The sequence below is a fragment of the Populus alba genome, chromosome 7 (genome assembly GCF_005239225.2).
Source record: "Populus alba chromosome 7, ASM523922v2, whole genome shotgun sequence".
Classification (NCBI taxonomy): domain Eukaryota; kingdom Viridiplantae; phylum Streptophyta; class Magnoliopsida; order Malpighiales; family Salicaceae; genus Populus; species Populus alba.
The window spans coordinates 12,887,692-12,909,470 of record NC_133290.1 but is presented as its reverse complement, the minus strand read 5'-3'; the positions used below and the strand labels follow the sequence as shown (position 1 = coordinate 12,909,470).

Genomic DNA, 21,779 nt, shown 5'->3' with positions numbered 1-21,779 from the left:
AACTTTCGAGTCAGAAATTTCTTTGATTTTCAAAACAATTTGTCAAAGAGAATTTTCTATCAACAATTTAGCCGAAAAAGAAAGAAAAACAAATTACTTTAACCAGCAAATCTCAGTGACAAAAATTTGAAGGACAAAGTAAATGAACAGTAATTGCAAAATTTGAAGCAAAGCTGGGGCGTATAACTAGTAATTGATGGAAGAAGACATCGTATAATGGTGTGGATGAGAAACGTCCCTTATCATCTCCATTTCCAATGGCACTGCGAGTCAGCTTCTCTTTCACAAGCCACAGTCCTTGCCAACAAAACCACACTCCGAAACCTTTTTCTCCCAGAACCTTCTCTTCAACGTCATTGCCAAAAGCTTCCTTTTCAAACCAAAAACAAAACCCAGAAAGCATCGATGACTCTCGGAAAGAAACACTAACACTATCACATGGTTCAAGCAAGAGAAGAAAGCTAAGCCTCTCGGTTCTTGCTCTCCTCATAAATGGGTCCTTACCAAACTTGTCCAACAACTCCATCTTGGCTCAAGAATTGGAGCTTGCAAGATACACTGATTCCAAGGAGGGTTTCACACTCCTCACACCCTCTTCATATGTTAAGGTACTTCATTCTCTCTCTATAAGTACTGAACTTATTAAATATAATTTTTTTTAGTTTATTGTTTTGAAAGAATAGGGTTAGTTTTGTGTGAATTAGGTGGATAAAGCTGGGGCAACAGTGCTGTTTGAAGAAGTGAATAAAGGGAGTAACAATATTGGTGTTGTGGTGACCCCAGTTCGTCTCGCTAGTCTTGGTGAATTTGGGAGTCCTCAATTTGTGGCTGACAAGCTTATACAAGCTGAAAAGAAAAAAGTGAGTGTTGCTTTTAAATGTAATGTTTGATGGAAATCCTCTCTATGCAATGCTGGTTTTGGTAAATTTACTGAATTTTGATGCTTTTGGTTGGAATATGTGTTGAATTTGGCCGATTTTGGTAAAAACTGCTAAAATAAAGTTAGAATGTCATTGAAAATTGGATAAATGAGGATGAGTAGTAGAAGAATGCTACTTTTTGATGTGAAAGGTTAGAAATCAAGCTTCTTTGTCGAGAGTCGATAGTCTAGTAACCTGAAATTTTTTATCTGCTGCTATTTTATCATGTCTTTTTTTTTCCTGATGCTATTTTCAGGGAAGAGATTGATTTTTAAGCAATAATGTTGTAGTTATGTTTGGAGAAACAATTAGAATACCCGTTGTCTCTTTATTGTTGTGCTTAGGCATGTTCATCTGTTGCTTCAATTTTTCAACTAAATGAATTCGAGAGAGTTCAAAGCTTTGATGACTATAATTTCTCTTGTTCTACAGGAAAGCACAAAGGATGCCGAGGTTATCTCAGTGGCTGAGAGATCAGGCCATGGAGGTCTGCAAGTATATGAATTCGAGTACAAGGTTGACAGCACAAGGGGAGGGATGAAGAGGATCTTCTCAGCTGTATTTGTGTCCTCCAAGAAGCTTTACCTCTTAAATATTGCCCATTCAGACAAGCCAGAGAGTCCTCTTGATACTGATACCAGAACAATTTTGGAAGAAGTGATCCATTCATTTGATGCAGCAACAATGACATGACTCCATAGCCCACTCTTCTGGGGCAGTTGCTGGGTAGAGCACACACCTCTTTCTTCAACCTTCAAAGCTTAAGGTAACTTCTGCATTTGTCTCAGCAAGATTTATATAAAAAATGAAGTCACCAAACCTTGCCGATTAAACGACATGGCAACTCCTCACAGAAATGAATCCTCTCTCTCTGCAACAAAAGGATATCTTCTTCTTCAAGGATCATTGATAATATCCACTCCGAACATTCTTTGCAACGTTATGGATGCTGTCAATTGTCCTGGAGCAGTGGAAAGTAGAGTAGAATGTTATAGCTGTTCAATTTGTTTATTATTTTATTTATTCTTGAGATTCCCCAGGCTTATGCCTGTTGGTGTTTGTAATCTGTAATACATTTTCGTCTGTGGGCAATTTCTTAGAATGAGGTTGATATTGAAGATCTTTACGTCAATGCTCGTGGTCCTGGAAGTTTCAACGTCACAACAGAAGATTTATCTGTATTGTTTATTTTTCTTGAGCATGATACTGGCCGTGCCTCTGAAAATTGGGAGGACTCCATCTCCGTCATGCTCAAAGCCTACCTAGCAGAATACTTTAGGCATGGGCCCGCGCTTCACCACGGGTACTTATTTTTTCTGCAAAAATAAAATAAAAATGATATTAAGGTGATGGAAGCTGCCCTTGTTTTTCTTTTTTTTAGTGTAAAACAATGTTTAAATAATGTAAGCGTATTTTTAAAAAATTAACAATTCTAGTTATAATCGTAGTTATTAAATTCGGTCTAAAAGTTGACCTGATCAAGGAATCAGGTTTTAGGTTTTATGGGTTAATTCATGTCAATTCGAGTTAACTGAGTGAAATTAAAAATATATACATTTAAAGTTTTAATATTTTATATGAAAAAATTAAAAAAAAATCATGTAAATATAAGTTATGCATATTGTAAATAATAAAATTTAAAAGAATATTTTTTAAAAAAATTATCTCACATTAAAAAGATATAAAGTTAAGCTTTTAAGTTGAAGTATTTAAACCAAAATTTTTTTTTATCCAACATTGAAGAAATAACTTATTTTCTAGGAACATAGAGTATATATACCAATAGGTTTCAAATCTCACATTGAAAAAACATAATTTTTTTCATAGAAACATAGAGTATATATACGAAAGAGTTTCAAATCTCACATTGAAAAAATATTATATTATCCCTTTAAGTTAAAATATTTAAACCAAAAAATTTTTTTAACCCGCATTGAAAAAACATAAATTTTTTTTCTAGAAACATATAGTATATATACTAATAGGTTTCAAATTTCACATTTAAAAAAAAAAAAAAAAAGCATCAGGTCTCGTCCGGGTTCGCCCGGGTCAATCGAGTTTTACAGGGTTATAGGTCAATCAAGAGTTACTTACTCATGGAGAACCCGATTAAAAAGTTGGTTTCATTTTAATTAGATAATAAAAGAAAAGATAATGATATTAATCAGATTTTTTTTTTCAAGAAATGTCATGATACCTTGGGGAAAAAAAAACAATGGAGCACAATATTGGATAAAAAAATTAGATAGGGTTAATAAACATGGAAGAACATAACAGGAGAAAAAAATAACTACACAAAAAGATCTAAAATAAAATATGGTAATTAAAAGAATGAGGGTAAAAATTAAAATAAAAAATAAATTGTAGGGCAACTAATTTTATTTTATTTTTCATTTTGAGGGTTTAATTGAAAATAAAAATAACTCAAGCAAAAAAAAATAAGAAAAAATTGTAAAAAAATACATCATAAACCAGATTGAGGGGTGAGATCAAAACCAACAAAATTTTTATAAAATGATTATGGGAAAAAAATAGAAACCCAAAAAAATAAGGATCCAATAAAAAAATACATGAAAAAATTAAAATTTAAGGACTAAATTGAAAAAGAATAACACTTTTTCAAAAGGAAAGTGAAAATATTAAAAGAAAACAGAATAAAAATTTTCGTTGAGAGGGTTAAATTGATGGGAAAAATAACTAATATACCAAAACATATTATTCCAAGATCATTTTGTTTATTATTATAAATTTATAATTATTATGATTGTTATTACAATTATTATTATTATCATTATCATCATTATATTACTATTACTACTACTACTAAAATCATCATCATTATTAATATTATTATCATAATAATCATTATCATTATTATTATTAATATCCTAATAAACTATTATTATTTCCATAATTATTAATAGTCTTATTAGTATCATGACAAACTATTTTTATTAGCCCATCTAAAGCATCTCCAACTGAGAAGGTAAAAGAAGAGCGAAAAAAAAAATCTTGTACTTTTAGCTTTTTTTTTTTTTGTTTATATCAACTCCAACCGGATAGCTAAACTCATAGTTAAAAACTTAAAATAGCTATTGAGTACAGTAAAAGCTATTTTTATCTTTTTCTGTATCAAAAGGCAAACGTAGCAAAAGGTAAATGAAGACATTAGCAACCGTTTTTTTCTCTATTGATTTATATTTATTGGCCAACGTCTTCATTTTGTATTCATTGGCCAACATTAATGTTTTTCATTTAAAAGCAAAACCAATCGAAGGAAGAAGACAACATTTAAGCAAAAAAAAAAAAAAAAAAACTTACCTGCAAATTTCACCATTCTCTCTCTCATTTAGAAAACAAGAATTAATTGTTTTCTGGTTAAATAATTTAACATGAAATATAATAAAATAAAATTGATTTTTTTAAATAGTTTTTTTTTATGAGAATATATATAATTAAAAAAATTATATTTATACTATTCATTTTTTATTTGACTTTTTAATATAACATTTTCCATTGATGATGATATTAGTTTTGAGCCACGACCTAGTTTTGGCTTGCTCTTGGCATCCCATTCCCACCAAGGGTGCTTCTGGATATCTGCAGTGGTAGAGACGTACGGAACAAACTCGGCACTCTTGAAAGGGACATAGGAACCACTGCTAGTTCTTGGTCAATGTTTCAATTATCGAGATGATTTGTCTTTGCAAGATAGCCACTTTTCAGGTGACCTTTTCTGGTTCAGATGAGACGGGGTAGCCGGCATGGAGGATGATAATATATAAGTGACTTCGCTTGCTAATTTGTCTTGATCGATACCCTTAACAACATCTTATCCTGCACAACAGCATAAAAAAACATAAAGTTTGTGGAACAGGTCAAATCCTTAAAAGTGCATGTGCTTACTGATTCTATGGGAGAAAAATGATCCAAAGCGAGTCCATCTCCCATGAAAGCGATTTGGTTTCTCATTTGTTCATATTGCCAAGTAGATGTTTCTTCAAGTGGGATTAGAGCTTCGGACCCCAGCTTTCAGGAATTATTTGATGGGTCCCCATACCTACCATTTACTGAGTTTGAACAATCAATGCTTTGAGTTCGTTAACTGAATGAAATGAAAGTCAAACTTTCGAAAGAAATGCAAACTAGTGATGTCCAATGGTATCCCCTGCCTGCCATGTTCGTCACCCCATGTATTGAGCAGATGGTCCACTCTTGATCGGATCTGTCAAGATGTTGCCAACCTTATTTCATCAGAGAAAAGAGCCGCTCTATTCTTATACTTGTCTTGACACCCATATAATATCAGAATCGTTGAATGTGAAATGTGAAACTGGATACTAGGTTGCGTGGGAATAGGGATATGCAGCTGATATTATATCTGCTTTGAGGGAGAGCCAATGAATAAAATTCAAACATGGCAGCAGGAAACATGGACTGATATGCTTAAATTAAAGCCAAAAAGATACATCTTGGTAGAAGCAAGATAAAGTCAACCCTTTCTGGAAACCTTCAATGAAGGGAGAAAGTTTCATATAACTTGCTCAGTTTCATCTTTACCTAAATTGGAGATACTGTCCTGGTGGAATGGAGTATAGACGACCAGAGGCAGCACAAGTCGAGGAAATGGATCCCGGGGAGAAGCGACTCAATGAACTGGGATACAAGCAAGAGCTCAGAAGAGAAATGGTATTCGTGAACCTTGATTCCTCTTTGTATAATAACCTTAGATTTTTTTTCTTCTTTTGTGCATGTTTTGGTAGGTTTTTGTTCTCTCTTGTTGATGGAAAGCTAAAAATCTTACCCTTTTGATGGGGTTTTATTAGATTTTCTTTTATCATTTGCAGATGTACTTACTGTGTTTTTCCTTTTATTTGTTGCAGACTTTGTTCAAAACTCTTGCAATATCATTTTCAACAATGACCCTTTTCACAGGGATTACTCCTCTGTATGGTTCAAGCCTTCTATATGCAGGTCCTGCAAGTCTTGTCTGGGGATGGGTGGTTGTATCTTTCTTCACCTGGTTTGTGGGCATTGCAATGGCTGAGATCTGTTCCTCTTTTCCAGTTTGTTCCTTCTAAACTTCCTTAGTCTATTCTTGATGATTCTATGTTTCAGTTGTTGTTTATGCAAGTCTTTTCCTAATCAAATTCTAAATCTGTGAATATAATGCTTCTTCTATAAAAAGCTTGCAAGTTTTAAGAACAAATACATGTTTTAGAGACCTAACATTCTCTTGGATGCAAATTGAACAGACAACCGGGTCCCTCTATTTCTGGGCAGCTCATTTAGCAGGTCCCAGATGGGGACCGTTTGCATCATGGTGTTGTGCTTGGCTTGAGACCATAGGGCTAGTCGCCGGCATCGGAACACAGGTACTTCTCTGTTCGGTGCACTCTCACCTTTAAGAAATGAGATTGAGATGTTGATTCTTTTACTTGGTTTGGAAGGCATATGCAGGTTCACAAACTTTGCAGAGTATCATCTTATTGTGCACCGGAACAAATAAAAATGGAGGATATTTTGCACCTAAATGGCTGTTCTTATGCATGTACATAGGCCTCACATTGATATGGGCAGTGCTCAACACATTTGCATTGGAAGTAATAGCCTTCATTGATGTGATTTCAATATGGTGGCAGGTATAAATCTCGTGTTTTTCGTGTTACTGCTAGAGTCTTTCTTTTCTTTTCTTTTTTCCTTTTTCTTTCTAGTGCAAAACAAAAGGTACTGATTTTGATTTCTTATGGTAGGTTATTGGAGGGTTGGTTATTGTTATAATGCTTCCTCTGGTGTCGCTTACTACAAAATCTGCTTCATATGTATTCACTCATTTTGAAACCGCGCCTGACTCGACAGGAATATCTAGCAAACCTTACGTCGTCGTTCTATCTTTCCTTGTCAGCCAGTATTCCTTGTATGGATATGATGCAGCAGCCCATCTTACAGAGGAAACTAAAGGTGCAGATAAAAATGGTCCTATTGCAATTCTTTCTAGCATCGGGATCATTACGGTGTTTGGCTGGGCTTATATCCTAGCCCTTACTTTCAGTATTCAGGTATGTTTGGCTAGTCTTACAGCTGCTCTTCTGATTCCTGTAATTTCTTTCCTTGTTCGTCAGTATTTCCACTTTGACGTTGTAATATTTCTGTCATCATCAAAGGTGATTTAGTTTAGATCCACCCACCTCAAGGAATTTGTTGGTGGGATTCAAATGAAGTCTAAAATCTAAACTCTACTTGCAACTCCTCTTCAGGATTTTGGCTACCTATACGATACAAGCAACGAGACTGCAGGTGCATTTGTGCCAGCTCAAATACTCTATGATGCATTCCACGGAAGATATCATAATTCTGCAGGAGCAATCGTTTTGCTGTTCATCATATGGGGATCATTTTTCTTCGGCGGGCTCTCAATCACCACCAGTGCAGCTAGAGTGGTAAGTAGTTGAGTTCTTGTAGGCTTGTAGCTTTATCAAGATTCAAGGCTTCACAGTGCTCCCTATTTGACAGCTTCGAACGTGATCTTACAGAACTGCATTTTGACAATGATATCCATCTCTTTCTGCTAGAAAATTGACATACAAATTGAAAAGACTGAATCTGAAATCTAACAACAAATTGGTGCGCCATTGTTTCCTTCAGGTGTATGCTTTATCAAGAGATGAAGGAATTCCCTTTTCATCCATCTGGCGAAAAATCCACCCGAAGCATAAAGTTCCCTCAAATGCAGTGTGGCTATGTGCTGCCATCTGCATTCTTCTCGGACTCCCGATCTTGAAAGTCAACGTAGTCTTCACTGCCATAACTTCCATATGTACAATTGGATGGGTTGGAGGCTATGCAGTTCCAATCTTTGCAAGAATTGTAATGGACGAGAAGAATTTCAAAGCTGGACCGTTTTACCTAGGCAGAGCAAGGAGGCCAGTTTGCATCATTGCCTTTCTGTGGATTTGTTATACCTGTTCAGTCTTTCTTCTTCCAACTTATTACCCCCTTTCCTGGAACACTTTCAACTATGCTCCGGTGGCTATAGGTGTTGGTTTGAGTTTGATAATGCTCTGGTGGATTCTGGACGCAAGGAAATGGTTCAAGGGACCTGTTAGAAATATTGATATTTCAAACGGGAAGGTTTAAGCTGCCATCACAAATTCAACCTTGCATGTTTATATTGGGATCCCATAGTTTCAGTGTCTCCTTTTTATGTATCTGTTAGGTTATTTTTTCTTTGAAAGAAAAGGGCTTACATTTTCTTTTAGTTAAATTTTCAACAATGACACTGAAACTATGGGATTTTTCTGCAGAAGGGACAGGCACGCAACATGAATCCAGCTATTGTATAGATTGATTCATATACCATAAACTACAAAGATGTTTTACATATTCATTACAAATCCTGCATGGCAATTGGCATCATGGCCTTTGAATAGAAACTATGGAACTATCTCCCTGTTCATAAAACCGGAAAACTGGGGACGGAAGTGCTCCCTTTGCGATTTCAGTTCATTATAATCTTTCAGCCACAAAGAATAGCTCGAATTCTTTGCCACCACATCTACAGACACCTCCTTAGTTTCAACCAGCTTTTTGGCATAGCTTGCAAAACTATCCATCTTCTCCCAAAGCAAAGCCGAAAGACTAGGATCCCTAGTATTCCCAACATCATCTAACAACCCCCTAGCTTCCTCCACTTGTGCCCAAAAACACGTGTCCTGAGTCAAACTAGCAAACTTGCTCCGTTTATTCTCTTCATCTCCACCACCTGTCCCTTTCCACCACCTGTCGAATATCTGGTACCTCCTCTCTCTTCCATGGCTAATGTAATGCCCCTTACTGTGATGCATGCCTGTTCGATAATACTCAGCAATATCCAGAGGCTCGACAAGGAGCTTGTAGGACTGTGAAGAATAGACCCATTTTCCATGTCTGTGAAAATCATGAGGGAGTTGATTGCTTTCCATCAAGTCGATTACGTTGTCCCAAAACTGAGCTAGCTTGTGCCGGTTCAAGTTGACTCTAGAGTCCCTCTTCGAGGCTCCCCTTCGTTTAAAGGAGTCATAGTAACCCATCTGATCATCAGACCGGTCGCACAATGCTTTATACCACTCTATTTCTGCCCTGTAAGGATTGATTTTGGACAACTTAATTGCCAGATTGGCACAGTTTAGGTTTGGTGTGCGCCCCATTCGCCTTGCTGCCTTTAGGCAGTCTTTGGCTGGCCCTGCGACTGGTTCCTGTGCATTGATTCAAGAAGGAATGACTTGAGAAAGCTTTTCCACTTCTCTTAAAATATATTATAGCAGAACAAAGCCAAAAGAATACCACTAATTCTAATAGAAAGCACTACCTGACTGGATATTCCCGATGACTGCAACGCCAGTACAACTCCTGCTTCATAGCTTGATTCAGGAAGCTCTCCTTCCATGAAACTTTTCCTCTCCAAAAATTGTGAGGAAATTCTCTCCACATAATCACCATACTTGAGATGATCCTCAATGCTACAGCTAGGCGACCCCGTTGCGAGCAACAAATACATCATTTTAATAACAGATTCCACGTTGTCCACACAAATTGCTCCGTCTTCAGAACAGAAAAAATAGTTCCCAAATGGCCTGAACACTCCTGTCGCCTCTTCCCCAGCTTCTACTGACCTTCCCAAATGAAATAACACAAACTGGAAAATCTGAGCCTCGTGTTCATCATTTCGTTGGACAGCAAGCAATCCAAGATGTGGAGAAGTCATAAAAAAGTGCCAAAACTGTAAGAGGGGTTTTATGAGGGGAGCTATGGGAGCTATGGGATCTAGGGGAGCAAAGAGTATCCGTGGCATCAGATCATACTTTGACACAACATGGCAGAATTTGCCACCCCATCTTTCGCGAAGAATGGCTCGGGAAAGGGTCTCGTTGCCTAGCAATGGAGAGCCAAAGGTGATGCATAGAACAGAGAGGTTTGGAGAATTGGATTGAAGGTAAGAAAGGAGCCAAAGAGCAGCAAGAGAGGCAGTTGTTCCACCGATGGAATGGCCGGTGAAGATAATCGACTGACTTGTCTGCATTAGCGTAGACATCTGCAAACACATGTTTATTCTTGAAGATAGACAACATGATATTTTACAAATTATTAGTAAAAGGATTTGTTCAACCAAAAGAAATCCTTGCTTCTTTTTTTCTTTCTCACAAGTTAACAATTCTGGAAGTTCAAGCTTCTCCAAAGTTGCATTACAGGTTGACCTGAATAGTACTTGGTCAACTATGTTGTAAACAACAAAAATCATCTTAATCTAAAGTTCAAAGAACTTATAATATCATGTTTAAATTATTTCAACATCAGAACTTAGATTATATATTATTCTTTAAAGTGGTAACAATAGAAATCATCATCCATTAATTAATATCACCACCATTATAATAAAAGTGAATATCTTGATTGAATTTGTCAAGGAGAAAAAATTGCAGTAAATTCATGATTAACTTTTATATATATACTAGTTTGTTTGCATGCACGCGGATCGGAGGCTGAACTATATTTTTAAAACAAAAAAAATTATTAAAAGCACAGATTTTTTTGCAATATTATAAAAGATAAATCTTTAAGAGTTAATTCAATGTAAATTAATTTATTTAACAAGTTTAAAGGAAGTTTAGATAAACTTTTTTATTTTTAAAAATCATTGTTAAATAATAAAATTAAAAAAAAATAAAACGAAAAAAAACATCAAGCTATGTAAATTTTTTAAACTAGTAATCCAGGATTTTAGATCAAAAAAACCATATATAAAAAAGCAACGAAACTCAATTCCCAACAAATATAATAACTAACGATGAATTATCATCATCATTATTATTATAATAATTATTATTCTTATCATTTTTATTAGTATTATTATCGTTGTTATTATCATTATTATTATTATTATTATATATTACCTATTACTATACTATTACTATTATTAAATTTTTAAAAAATATATTATTATTATTAAAAAAAATCATAAATTTTATTTAAAGAGTAAAATTATAAATTATTGTTATTAGTAATAGTGGTATCATAATTATCAATTACTATTTCCTGTTACTGTATTATTATTATATTTGAAACAAACGTGTGATTCCTTGAGGGGTAGTGTGTAATGATTGGATGACCCGCACAATACTATTAAATTGGAGTCTTCCTTTCTGTACAGAAACATTGAGCGAAGATGCAAAGATGAACATGGTAGTGCCATCAATGATTTCCCACTAGCCCATGGGTGATCTGGAGAAAGTAAATAAAGCGAAGTGGGAAGGCGAGAAAATCATGGCGAAATCAAGGAAGTAGATTGGTTTTCAAAGTTTCTTCTCTGCCATGAAAAGATTCCATCTTTTATGGGAGGAAAATCAAAGAAAATGCAGAGAGTAAGAATGGCAGAAAGTTTTTTGTCTTCTCTACAAGGGGAAGAAGATGAGGGGGTGAAATCCCAACTCTTTTCTGTGCCCTAATGGGGAAGAACAGCTTGGCCTTTTAGCAGCTACTGATAAAGAAAACGGACATGCCATGACATCCATTCATTCTTGCCTTTTCTTCTTATGATTATAGCCTTTTAGCTTTTTGACATGTTAACTCACCTTTTCATCCACACATAACTATCTTTAGATAGCCAGAATTACTGTCTTTATTACCTCTCTTTTTTCCTCCCATTTTTCTGTGAGAGATTGGTGGTATACGAGAGTTTTTTAACAGTTAATTTTCGAAGTATTTTCTCTGATTTTCTTTCCAACCAAACAGCATATAATTAATCAACACCACGTAAATCAAGGAAGATCACCATGGAAGAAAACTGACCTGGTTTTGAAAACTTGGGTCGCTGTATATATTCTCGAAGATCCTCAGCAAGGCACCTTGCACCATGACGGGCTCTTCCCCTTCATTTTGGTCATGTAAAGGAACAAAAAGGTAATTGCCAGCAACATCATGAACTGGCAAACGAACCAGATTCTTGAAACTGGGGTCTGAGCCTGATACAGATAGGGTGCCGGAAAAGGCCACATACCCAATACTTCCGACCTGGTCAACTACGAAACTTTTTGGTGAGTTTGCTGTGGCGAGATTGCATAACCTCCATGACTCGGATAGCAATGGTGTGGAAGCCAAGAAATCGGCCAGCATCTCACTAGTCTCAAACCTGCAGCCAATATTGGATGGTCACCAAGAAAATACGATTAGCCATATGAGATATAAATATAAGCTTAGTTTTCTAGTCAATTTCTTGTAGGAAAGGATTGGTTTGTGAGCGAGTCCTTACGGCGAAGTTTCTGTATCCATGGAAAGATTTGGCTTCTGAGACAAAACCTGCTTGAGTTGAAAACTTGGCTTGTTGAAACATAGGAGGTTTCCCTTAGTTGCTTGTGTTGTCTTAGGCTTTGCTTTTTCTTTTTTATAAAAGATCGAGTAAATAAATAACCAATTGGGAAAAAAAGAATGTATTTGGTCCCTCAAGTTTGTTACTTCAATCATTTTAATCCCTCTATTTAGTCCACTAAAATTACGAACACACTATCTCTTATTTAGGGGCGGCTTGGGAGCATTGTCAAGATTATTTTTTAAAGATTTGTTATTTTTAAAATTTATTTTTGATATCAACCTTACTAAAAATATAATTTTAATAAAAAATTAGTTCAACTTGAATTAATCCCGACTCAATTATAATGACAAAAAAATATATATTAATATTTTTTGATTTGTTTATAAGTTTTGAAGAGACCATTTCAGTGTTGAATTCTTTATTTTTTTTAAGTCATTTTGTATGGTTTTTTTTTTTTTTTTAAGAGATGGGTTCTATCAAGTACCCACCACCACCTTATCTTTTATATTATTAATGTTATTATTATTATTATTATTATTATTTGTGTGGTGGACTTTGAGAAAGCTGACTCAGATTTGTTTTTGTTTTTTTTTTTTTGTTGGTTTTAGGTTACTTTATTCATATTTATTTCCCATTTGTTAAAAATAAAAAATAAAATTATTTCCCATTGGATATACAACTTATAAACAAGAGTGGCGATGGGTGCTCCACGCGTAAACGCGGTGGCATTCAAAGTGGGAGAAAGTTCCTGCTCCCACTTGTACGCTAAAACCTTTTATTATTCCTGCAGTTGTTTTTTAATAAAAACTTTTTTATTTATTTTAACATGATATAGTTTAGAAAGAAATTTACATGTCGAGATTAAGTTTTTTATTGGATTTTAAATGAATCATCAGTTATTAAATTATTTAAGCTTTGAATGATTTCTTTCAGCAATAAAATATGTTTAAATTAATTTTAGTTAATGAAGACCAAGACCAAGACCAAGACCTCAGAAGGAACTCATTTGCAAGGATTGTAGTGGCAGGTTTTTTGTTTGACAACTTTTTTTTTATTTTTGTGTTTTAAAAATATTTTTAAAAAATTAAAATTTTTTTATTTTTTTATTTTAAATAAATATTTTTTTTGGTATTTTTTATTATTTTAATATATTGATATTAAAAATAATTTTTTAAAAAAATATTAACTTGTTTGTTTTTACATTTCAAAAATATTTTTGAAAAAATTAAAATTTTTTATTTTTTATTTATTTTAATTTAATATTTTATATAATTACTGGTTATTTTAATATGTTAATGTCAAAAAAAAAATTTAAAAATTATTTCAATACTTATTTAAATAAAAAATAATTTAATTCTACCTAACAAGACTGCGAGAACATAAACTTTGATCGTCTTCTTTTTATGGGAAGGGCAGCTTTGTACCTTTGGAGGACTCTTCAATCCAACGGTCAAAATTAATGTTATAGTAATTTTATAGTTATAAACTTATAAATCATTTGGGACGGGCCCCGAATTTTCTATCTCGAGAACATAGAATTTCCCTATAATCAAATACACTTTCTATATATATATATATATATATGTATGTATAAATGCACCTGATTTGAGAAAAAAAAAATATCATAATTTTTTAGTTTTTTTTTTTTTTAATGAACTCCAAAACATAAGACATGACCCCGGCCGGGTCTGGCCAAAACATCAGCTTGATTAGTCAAGCCGTGACAGGCCTATAAGAAATTAGCCAGCTATAGGCTTGGTACGAGCCAATCTGGCTCGATCTATAAACAAATCAAATTCTTAATTAAGTCAAGCAAACAATCATAGTACCGATTTTAATTGTATTTATTCATCAATAAGCAAAATAGTGATGTTCTGTTAACGAAGTGTTTATTTTAAAGAAACTAAATTTTTAGTTTGGAGTTAATTGGTTTTCTAGCCGATTTTTTTAACCTAAAAAAATAAGAGCTAAGGCCACAACAATTATTAAATTATTTGATATTATTATTAAATATATGATCAATTTTGAATTATTCTTGCCTCACTTCTAACTTTGTTTTTGTTTAAAATTAACATTGTAAGAGTTGTTTTAATATGATTCAATTGACTTGATGAATGTAAAAATAACTTGAATGATTAGAAAAAAAAAAGATTTGACTTTAAAAAAATTCAAGATATATATATATTAAGATGACAACATGTTAGATCAACCCCGGTTTTGCAGCATAACCCATCCAACTTGCTATAGGATCCTGAACTTTACTAAATTTAACAACTTTTTTTATTTAAACTAGGTTTTACTTGATGATATAATAACAAAAATAGAAACTCTTCTAATTGAACATCAATCAAATATTGAGACACTTATTTGAAACTGGAATAATCTCATATAAAATAAATTAAAATAAATTACAAATATAAAATCAAAATCAACTAAACATGTAAAGATAAAGTTGATAAAAATAAATAAATTTGACATTGTTATTAAACCAAACTCAACAGGTCAACTTTGAAACATCTCAACCCGAGTTTTTGCCTAGCCTAAGTTTAGAATTTACCTATATAAGAGTTGACTTTATATGATTCAATTGACTTGATGGGTAGAAAGATAATTTAAACGACATGTAAGAGCATGATTTGACTTTAAAAGAACTTTAAGATAACATCACTTTTTAAAATATATTAAAACTATGATATATTAGATTAATTTGGTTTTTGAGACTTGACTCTTAAAACTCGTGACTTGAATAATGAACTTTATTAAGTTTAAAAAAATTAATCGTTAAGACTATTTTTTATTTAATGATATGATAATAAAAATAAATGCTTATAAAAATTAAGTTTTAACCAAATATCGAGATATTTGTTTGAGATTAGAATAATCTTATAAAAAGAAAACTAAAACAAATTATAACGACCAAATTAAAATTAATAAAATATTAAAGGAAGAAACTGGAAGAAAAAAATTTGGAAGGTAGGATTTAAAAAAAAAAGATAAAAGAAAAGGGGGGAAAATATTGAAAACTAGAAAACACAATTGAGATGATTCAATGTTGAAATAAACAATGAAGTACTGAAATATTATTCAACAGTTTAGAGTTTTAATAGAAAGCCCTTTTGTTTATAATAAAATTTTACATAAGATTCCTTTATACTAAAACAGACTTTTTATATAAAAAAATATACATATGATTAATTAATTAATTAATTTTAGGAGAACATAGTCTTAAAATTCAATCTAGGAATCAACTAGAGAGAAGGACATGTTACATTTATTTTTATTAGTGTTCATATGGATTGGTAGGTGCATCAGAAATATAGATTTTGACTCTAAAAAAACAGTGCATGTCTATAAAAAGTACGTGCATGCGAAGACTTAAAAAATTATGCGTTCTACAATTAAAATCTTCACTGCCTCAAAAAATATAAAACTTTGAGAAAAAAAAACATAAACAAAGAAAATTATAAAAATAAAATATTCAATAGGGGTGATATTTTAAGCTCGGTTTGATTTTGTTAAAAGTAATCAAATCAAAATTAAAAAAAAAAAAAACCAAACCAAAACCAGCTCAAGCCAATTTAGCTCGATTTTTTTCTGGTTTGGCTTTGATTTGGTTTGTTTTTTTACTTATTTATTTTAGACTTATAAAATCAAAACCAAATCTAACCGGTCGGTTTTTTAAAAAATTTAATTTTTTTAATTTTTTCAGTTTAATCAAATTTTTAATTTTTTTATTCATTTCTAATATTCAACGGGTCACACGTACAATGACTAATTAGTCGTTCAAAAAGGGTGACGTGTAAGCCACTACCATCTATTTTAATATTATTTTTATTATCATCGTTAATTCCATGAATGTTTCCATCATTATCTCTGTAACCTTCATGAATATATAATAATTAAAATGATGTTGTTTTGATTTTTTTTTAAATTTAACCTAACTAACCTGATCAAAATCTGAAATCCAGATCTTAGTCAGACCAACCATTATAAAATCATGCTAAGAATACCATATTGAATCCACAATAGAGATAATTTGTCATCATTATGCACAAAATTAGAGGTGAAAGTCCAAGATGAAGGACAGAAAAAGGAGAGGCTTCTCCTTTGATCTTGTCATGCCTCTAAAATTTGTTAATTTTTTATTTTTATTAAAATAATATTATTTTGAATTATTTTTAAATTTGACTTAACCTATCTAATAAATTGAGAAATTCAGATTTTAAACTAGACCAGCCACCAAATTAAGTCATAAAACTATGCCAAGAATACTATATTGAATCCACTAGAGAGACAATTTGTCATAATTATACATAAAATTAGAGGAGAAAGTCCAAGATGAAGGACAGCAAAAGGAAAAGGCTTGTCCTTCGACTCGATCTTGTCAAGCCTCTAATGTCTACTTTTGTGGGGCTATTTTCGGCACTGAATCGTTGATGCATGTGCTTCTGTTTTTTTTAGTGTCCGTTTGGCATTGCAGTCAAACTGGCTTTTCAAAAAAATTCAATTTTTTTTTATTAAAATTAAGTGCGGTTTGTACTTTTTGGATTGTTTTGATGTGCTGATGTCAAAAATAATTTTTAAAAAATAAAAAAACATTATTGGCATACTTTTCGGCACGAAAAGTTATTTGAAAAGCAACCGCTACCGCATTCTAAAAAAAAAAAAATATTTTGATAATGAAAGGTTGTACAGGGCAGATTAGACGTCTCACCCACGTTTTGCCGGTTCAAAATGTTTTTTCAGAAAAAAACAATGAATATATATGCTGGAAAATAATTCTGCCTGGATCATGTTCTTAGCCTGATATAAAGCTCGGGTTCAAGTTTTAAATGGGTTATTGCATCTTAACTTATTGGGTCAATTAGGTTAATTTTTTATTTTAAAATCAAAATAATATTATTTTAATAAAAAAAATAAAAGCTAATGGGTTTGTAACCAAATCTTAATTGGATCAGCCGAGTCATATATAATTTTTTTTGTCTTTAACCTGGTTTGATTTTAGTTTCAAATTGAGTTTTAAAACTATGCGTATAGGTAGTACCAGGGCGGAGCAAGAAAAGAAAATTAAGGGGGGGCAAATTAAAAAATATTGTTTAAAAAAATTAAAATTTTCATTATTTTTTATAAGAAAAGGGCTGGGAAAATTTTACAGCTAGGTTTTTTCTGTTATTGATTTTTTTTTCTTGATTTAATTAATATTTAGTTTTTTTACTCATTTTTATTCTGTGTTTATATTAAAAATGAACTAGATTTTACTTGACAGGAATTCCAGATCAAACTCTTGAAATTCTGCTAAACGTTATATTATTATTTTTTTTTTACTCTTTTTCAGCCACAGAGGGCCCGCCCATGCGTTGCATGCACTGATGTGACCTTCCAATTTCGTGCCAAAGACTTCGTTTGTTAGGTGAAACATTAGGTCGTCTCCACTGTCCTCAAGGGGGGACACCTTTTCAAATCAAGAGAGAGATTGATAAATTTAATGTAAATAAGCTATAAAAAATTATTGGGAAACTGAAAAAATCAAAAGATATATATATCAGGATATATAAATCATTTAACAGGATGTCATTGGGTTTGTGAGCATTTTTATTATTCTATTAGTGGAGTGATGGACATGAAGAAGTTGAAAAATCTTTGCCGGATGCAGGAACAGAGAAAAGGAAGAACACAGAAAAAGGAATTCCTTTCACTGAAATATCGATCGAACAGAGAGGCAAGCTCGCAAACAATAGCTTCAGATTAACTTTGATCCCTTAAAAAGAATGAAATCACACAAAAAATGGAATAAGAATTACAAAACAATAGTTTGATGGATAGTAGTCTCGCCAACAAAAGCTTTTTCAAGCATCTCTTGTTGAGAGCAGAGCTTGATCTGAAGAGAAAGGTCTTTTTCCCTGTAGTAGCAACTTGCAGTAAACATTGTCAAATGTGGTTGTTGAAGAGTCCATTGTAGCACCTGCATTTTCAAGAAAACTACACCTTTTTTCTTGAAAAAATGAAGATGACAGGTGGGACTGAAAAAAAAAAAAAAAATAGAATGAAACAAGAAGCCAGTAAATTCAAAAGAATCAGGACATAGAATGGTAAAGTTCCATCATCAAGAAATAAACGTGTGATGATTTCTAAAAGCCAAAAGCCATAACTTCGAGCTCTCTCTTACATAATTTCATAGCATGGAGGCACAACGAGCTCCATCAAATGGTTGCCTGGATGATTAATTTATTAAACAATAAAGCCAGCGAGCCTGCATGCATGCTTGCATCAATATAAAAATTGCAGACATCCATTTTTTGACCTGCAATGATCTCAGAAGGTGCTTCGGAACATATCTTTGCAAATAGATGTTAATTGAATATACCATGCTGCCAAAATACTCTGCTGCATTGCTCTTGCAGACAAGCTATTTGCTGGTTGGCATGTCCCTTCACAGTTTGGCTTACGTTGTTCCCTTGGTCTGTAGAAATTTTCAGGCCACCTCATAAGACCACCGTGCTCTCTGGTTAGAGGTCTATTGGGGTGATCAACTGATGCTAACGAGGATGAACTTCTCCTCAGAGCACCATCAGCTTCAAATGCTGTAATGTCAAAAAAGATTACTGTTGCTCTCGCCTCAACTTGATATCGGGGTCCTTGATGAGAGAAACTGGCTGCCTGGGAACCTGTGATCCATCAGTATCAGTGACCTAGTTCAAGTACCTTCTAATTGTCATAACCCCATCAACCAAAGAGAGCATGGTTGAATTAGAGCAGCTTAACACATCAATAACCTGTTTAAATGATGGTTAAGTAGGTTATGATTAACAGTAAGCAATTAAGGCAAGTGTGAGAAGGTGCATTTTGTAACAGCCATGGAAACACCATAAAATAAAACAGTAAAAGCACGTTATCAAATTAATCTCAAGAAGCCTTCTGAGAGGCAGAAAGGAATGAAATCTTACACAGATTTCCTGCATGTAATAAAAAACAAGTGCCGGTGAATGAACAAAATAATATCGTAGCTAGGTGGCTGGGTGGTGAAAAGATGTCAAGCATGAAATAAGAAAGCAAAGAAGATAACACGAAAGAACTCGAAATGAGGCAAGAAACAAACCTTGAAAGCAACAGCAGGGGAGGCAGGAGCAGGGGAGGCCGTGAGAGCACCAAAGGACGGTTCTATAACAACCGAAAGTTTTCGCAGCAACTTGACGGCAGGAACCCCTACTGCCAAGCAAGGTTGGAAGCCTGTAAATGAAGGGAACAGCAGAAATCTGAAAGAGGAAAATGCAACCAAGCAAAAAGAAAGAAGAAGGCGGCAACACCTTACAGCTAAAGCATAAAAGAAGCTCACGGCCATGGGAACCAAGCTGAAGCAAGAGGAACGCCCAGAAGCTTGAAAGGTGGTCAAGCAAAGACAATCAGAGGGCCACTGTCAAACACACCGAACAGAGATGAATTCACATTCAAAAGCGAAGGAAAAGAATTGAAACAGCTGCTGTTTATAAAGCAACAAAATAATTTCTCCACTCGCAGTCTAGATTAACATACACGACAGAATCAAGCTTAGCAAAACAATCTGCAGGGGAGATTCCAAGCTCCACGCATTCTGGTTCTACTCTGGATGGCTAACAGATGCAACCCTCCTGGCATGCAATATATTAAGATCATGTCTGCGTTTCATTGTTGGCCAGCGTGTGGCCAGCGTATCAACACTCCCAGCCAAATAAATCTGCAGGGAGATTTCAAGCTTCACACGCACAGGCCCTAATCTGGATGGCTAACAGAGGCCACTCTCCTGGCACGCTAGACATTAAAATCACGGTTGTTATCCATTGCTGGCGAACGTATGGCCAGCGTATTAACACTCCCAGCTAAATAAAAAATCTTAGCTAAAACACCGATTAAATCGATAAAACTGGAAAAAAAATAATTGAAAAAACTGAATTATAAAAAAAACTCAATTAACTGATTAAATTTTTTTTAAAAAACCAAGCTAAATTAAGAAAAAAATCGAGCCAAAACCAAGATAAATTGGTTTGAATTAGTTTTTGTTTAAAAAAACCGAACTGAACCGAAACGAAACTGGTTGATTTGAATCGATTTCAGTTCAGTTTTAGTTAATAAAAAACAATTTTGATTTAATTATTTTCTTTTATAAAAACAAACCGAACCTAAAATATTGACCTTACTTCCCAGTCATTGAAAAATATATAAAAAAATTAACATGCATGATAAATCTTCGTTACTCAAGTGTTAAAACAATGTATGAAAAATATTTTATTTTTTATTCATTGTGGAAATATATCACAAACACATAGCCTGTATGATTTGAAAAATAAAATTCTCTACTGTAAAAATATTAATTTATAACATGAAAATCTAATTAATGTTTTTTTATATATCTTCTATTGCTTAAAAAAACTATAATGGAAAATCATCACCATTTCAACCGAGCATGTTATGTGTCAAGTGCCATTTCATCCATTAATTAGCTTCAATCTCCTTATAAATTGTGATGAAATCGTGAAAACTTCATGAATGGATTAAACTTTCCATAGCTACGTTTTGGACTAATAAGATGATTGAGTGAACTTTTATCTTTAAGTTTGATGTTTCTTACAAAATAAGTTTGATGTTTCCTACAAAATAAGTTCCTTGTAGGAAAAGAAAATCCTTTAATACTTAACTTAGTAAACATAAAAGGAGAAAATATTATACAAAAAAATAAAAAAAATAAAAAAATATAGAAGTTGCGTGTTTGTTAAATGAATTGACGTTAAGCTCTTGAAAGAACTTACTTGATTTTTATGTTTTACCTAGTAAACGAAGGTATTTATAAATCTTGATCATATTAACTTATCTCATGGATAATAATATAATGACGGAGAATATATATTTGAAAATTAAGTTCTTTTTTGTTGTGCTTATTGTATTATTAGTGAAGAAGTTCATGTTTTTTCACTGTCTAAAATATTTGGAAGCACACCATAAAAATTACATGTACTAATGGATGGTTTATAACATTGCTTTGACTTATGAAAACTCAACAAATACATTGAGGTATGTGAGCAGGGCAGGAATATTGGACAACCTGTGGTAAGGGTGAGTTGGTATGGGTGAGGTCAAAACGCAAACAACTAGAGTTTTGTTTTTAAAATTTTATGCATCATTATTTGCTCTCAATCTTTTAAACATTCATGTTTGAAGACTTATTTGGTAAAAATAGACGAGAAAGAAAAAAATATATATGTCATATCACCTTTTCGCATCTTTTCTTAACTAGTTTACAAGAGAGATGAGAGTTTACACGTAAAAAAGATGAAAGATTGGAGTATGGAACATTATTATTTAGAAAGTAAAGAACTATTTTTGATAGTAAAAACAATGTTAAAGTATTATATAAGAAGATGTTATATAGAAACGTGAAGATTTTTATCTGAGACATGAAAATCTTGCTATGAAGATTTTATTAGAGACATGAAAACCCGTTTGAAGACATGAAAGATTTATTACGAGACATAGATAAATACTAT

At 33.0% G+C, this 21,779-nt stretch overlaps 3 protein-coding genes and 1 pseudogene across 5 annotated transcripts; 2 read left to right on the top strand and 2 right to left on the bottom strand.

Annotated features, from left to right (window-relative positions):
- Positions 1-202: 202 nt before the first annotated feature.
- Positions 203-2,052, top strand: LOC118043473 (psbP domain-containing protein 2, chloroplastic). 3 transcript variants are annotated; one of them, XR_004686648.2, is made up of 4 exons: positions 203-608; positions 705-860; positions 1,353-1,686; positions 2,021-2,052. XR_004686648.2 is itself a non-coding variant. In XM_035051454.2 (3 exons), exons 1-3 carry the CDS (start codon positions 258-260, stop codon positions 1,611-1,613), a joined length of 768 nt encoding a protein of 255 aa, XP_034907345.1. In that variant the 5' UTR covers positions 203-257; the 3' UTR covers positions 1,614-2,052. The 3 variants fall into 3 exon arrangements, 1 of the variants encoding a protein (XP_034907345.1); XR_004686647.2 differs by having other exon boundaries at positions 1,775-2,052; XM_035051454.2 differs by having other exon boundaries at positions 1,353-2,052.
- Positions 2,053-5,327: 3,275 nt separating this feature from the next.
- On the top strand, positions 5,328-8,178 carry LOC118043472 (amino-acid permease BAT1 homolog). Its single transcript, XM_035051453.2, has 7 exons — positions 5,328-5,609; positions 5,804-5,986; positions 6,176-6,295; positions 6,371-6,562; positions 6,674-6,979; positions 7,178-7,360; positions 7,566-8,178. Exons 1-7 carry the CDS (start codon positions 5,508-5,510, stop codon positions 8,055-8,057), a joined length of 1,578 nt encoding a protein of 525 aa, XP_034907344.1. The 5' UTR covers positions 5,328-5,507; the 3' UTR covers positions 8,058-8,178.
- A 65-nt stretch (positions 8,179-8,243) lies between these two features.
- LOC118043471 (lipase-like PAD4) lies at positions 8,244-12,326 on the bottom strand. The gene is made up of 4 exons (XM_035051452.2): positions 12,205-12,326; positions 11,745-12,084; positions 9,268-9,990; positions 8,244-9,154 (listed from the first exon to the last, which is right to left on the bottom strand). The coding sequence occupies exons 1-4, from the start codon at positions 12,222-12,224 to the stop codon at positions 8,354-8,356; spliced, it is 1,884 nt and encodes a 627-aa protein (XP_034907343.1). The 5' UTR covers positions 12,225-12,326; the 3' UTR covers positions 8,244-8,353.
- Positions 12,327-17,929: 5,603 nt separating this feature from the next.
- On the bottom strand, positions 17,930-20,109 carry LOC118043470 (uncharacterized; annotated as a pseudogene).
- Between the last annotated feature and the right edge of the window lie 1,670 nt (positions 20,110-21,779).

Excerpts from the sequence above, each read along its gene's own strand:
- LOC118043473 (XM_035051454.2), top strand. The coding sequence starts at position 258 with ATGGCACTGCGAGTCAGCTTCTCTTTCACAAGCCACAGTCCTTGCCAA. Across the intron at positions 609-704 it reads CACCCTCTTCATATGTTAAG|GTGGATAAAGCTGGGGCAAC; the intron begins GTACTTCATTCT and ends TGTGTGAATTAG. Across the intron at positions 861-1,352 it reads TACAAGCTGAAAAGAAAAAA|GAAAGCACAAAGGATGCCGA; the intron begins GTGAGTGTTGCT and ends CTTGTTCTACAG.
- LOC118043472 (XM_035051453.2), top strand. The coding sequence starts at position 5,508 with ATGGAGTATAGACGACCAGAGGCAGCACAAGTCGAGGAAATGGATCCC. Across the intron at positions 6,296-6,370 it reads TCGCCGGCATCGGAACACAG|GCATATGCAGGTTCACAAAC; the intron begins GTACTTCTCTGT and ends TTGGTTTGGAAG. Across the intron at positions 6,563-6,673 it reads TGATTTCAATATGGTGGCAG|GTTATTGGAGGGTTGGTTAT; the intron begins GTATAAATCTCG and ends TTCTTATGGTAG.
- LOC118043471 (XM_035051452.2), bottom strand. The coding sequence starts at position 12,224 with ATGGATACAGAAACTTCGCC. Across the intron at positions 12,085-12,204 it reads ATGGATACAGAAACTTCGCC|GTTTGAGACTAGTGAGATGC; the intron begins GTAAGGACTCGC and ends TATTGGCTGCAG. Across the intron at positions 9,991-11,744 it reads ACCCAAGTTTTCAAAACCAG|ATGTCTACGCTAATGCAGAC; the intron begins GTCAGTTTTCTT and ends ATGTGTTTGCAG.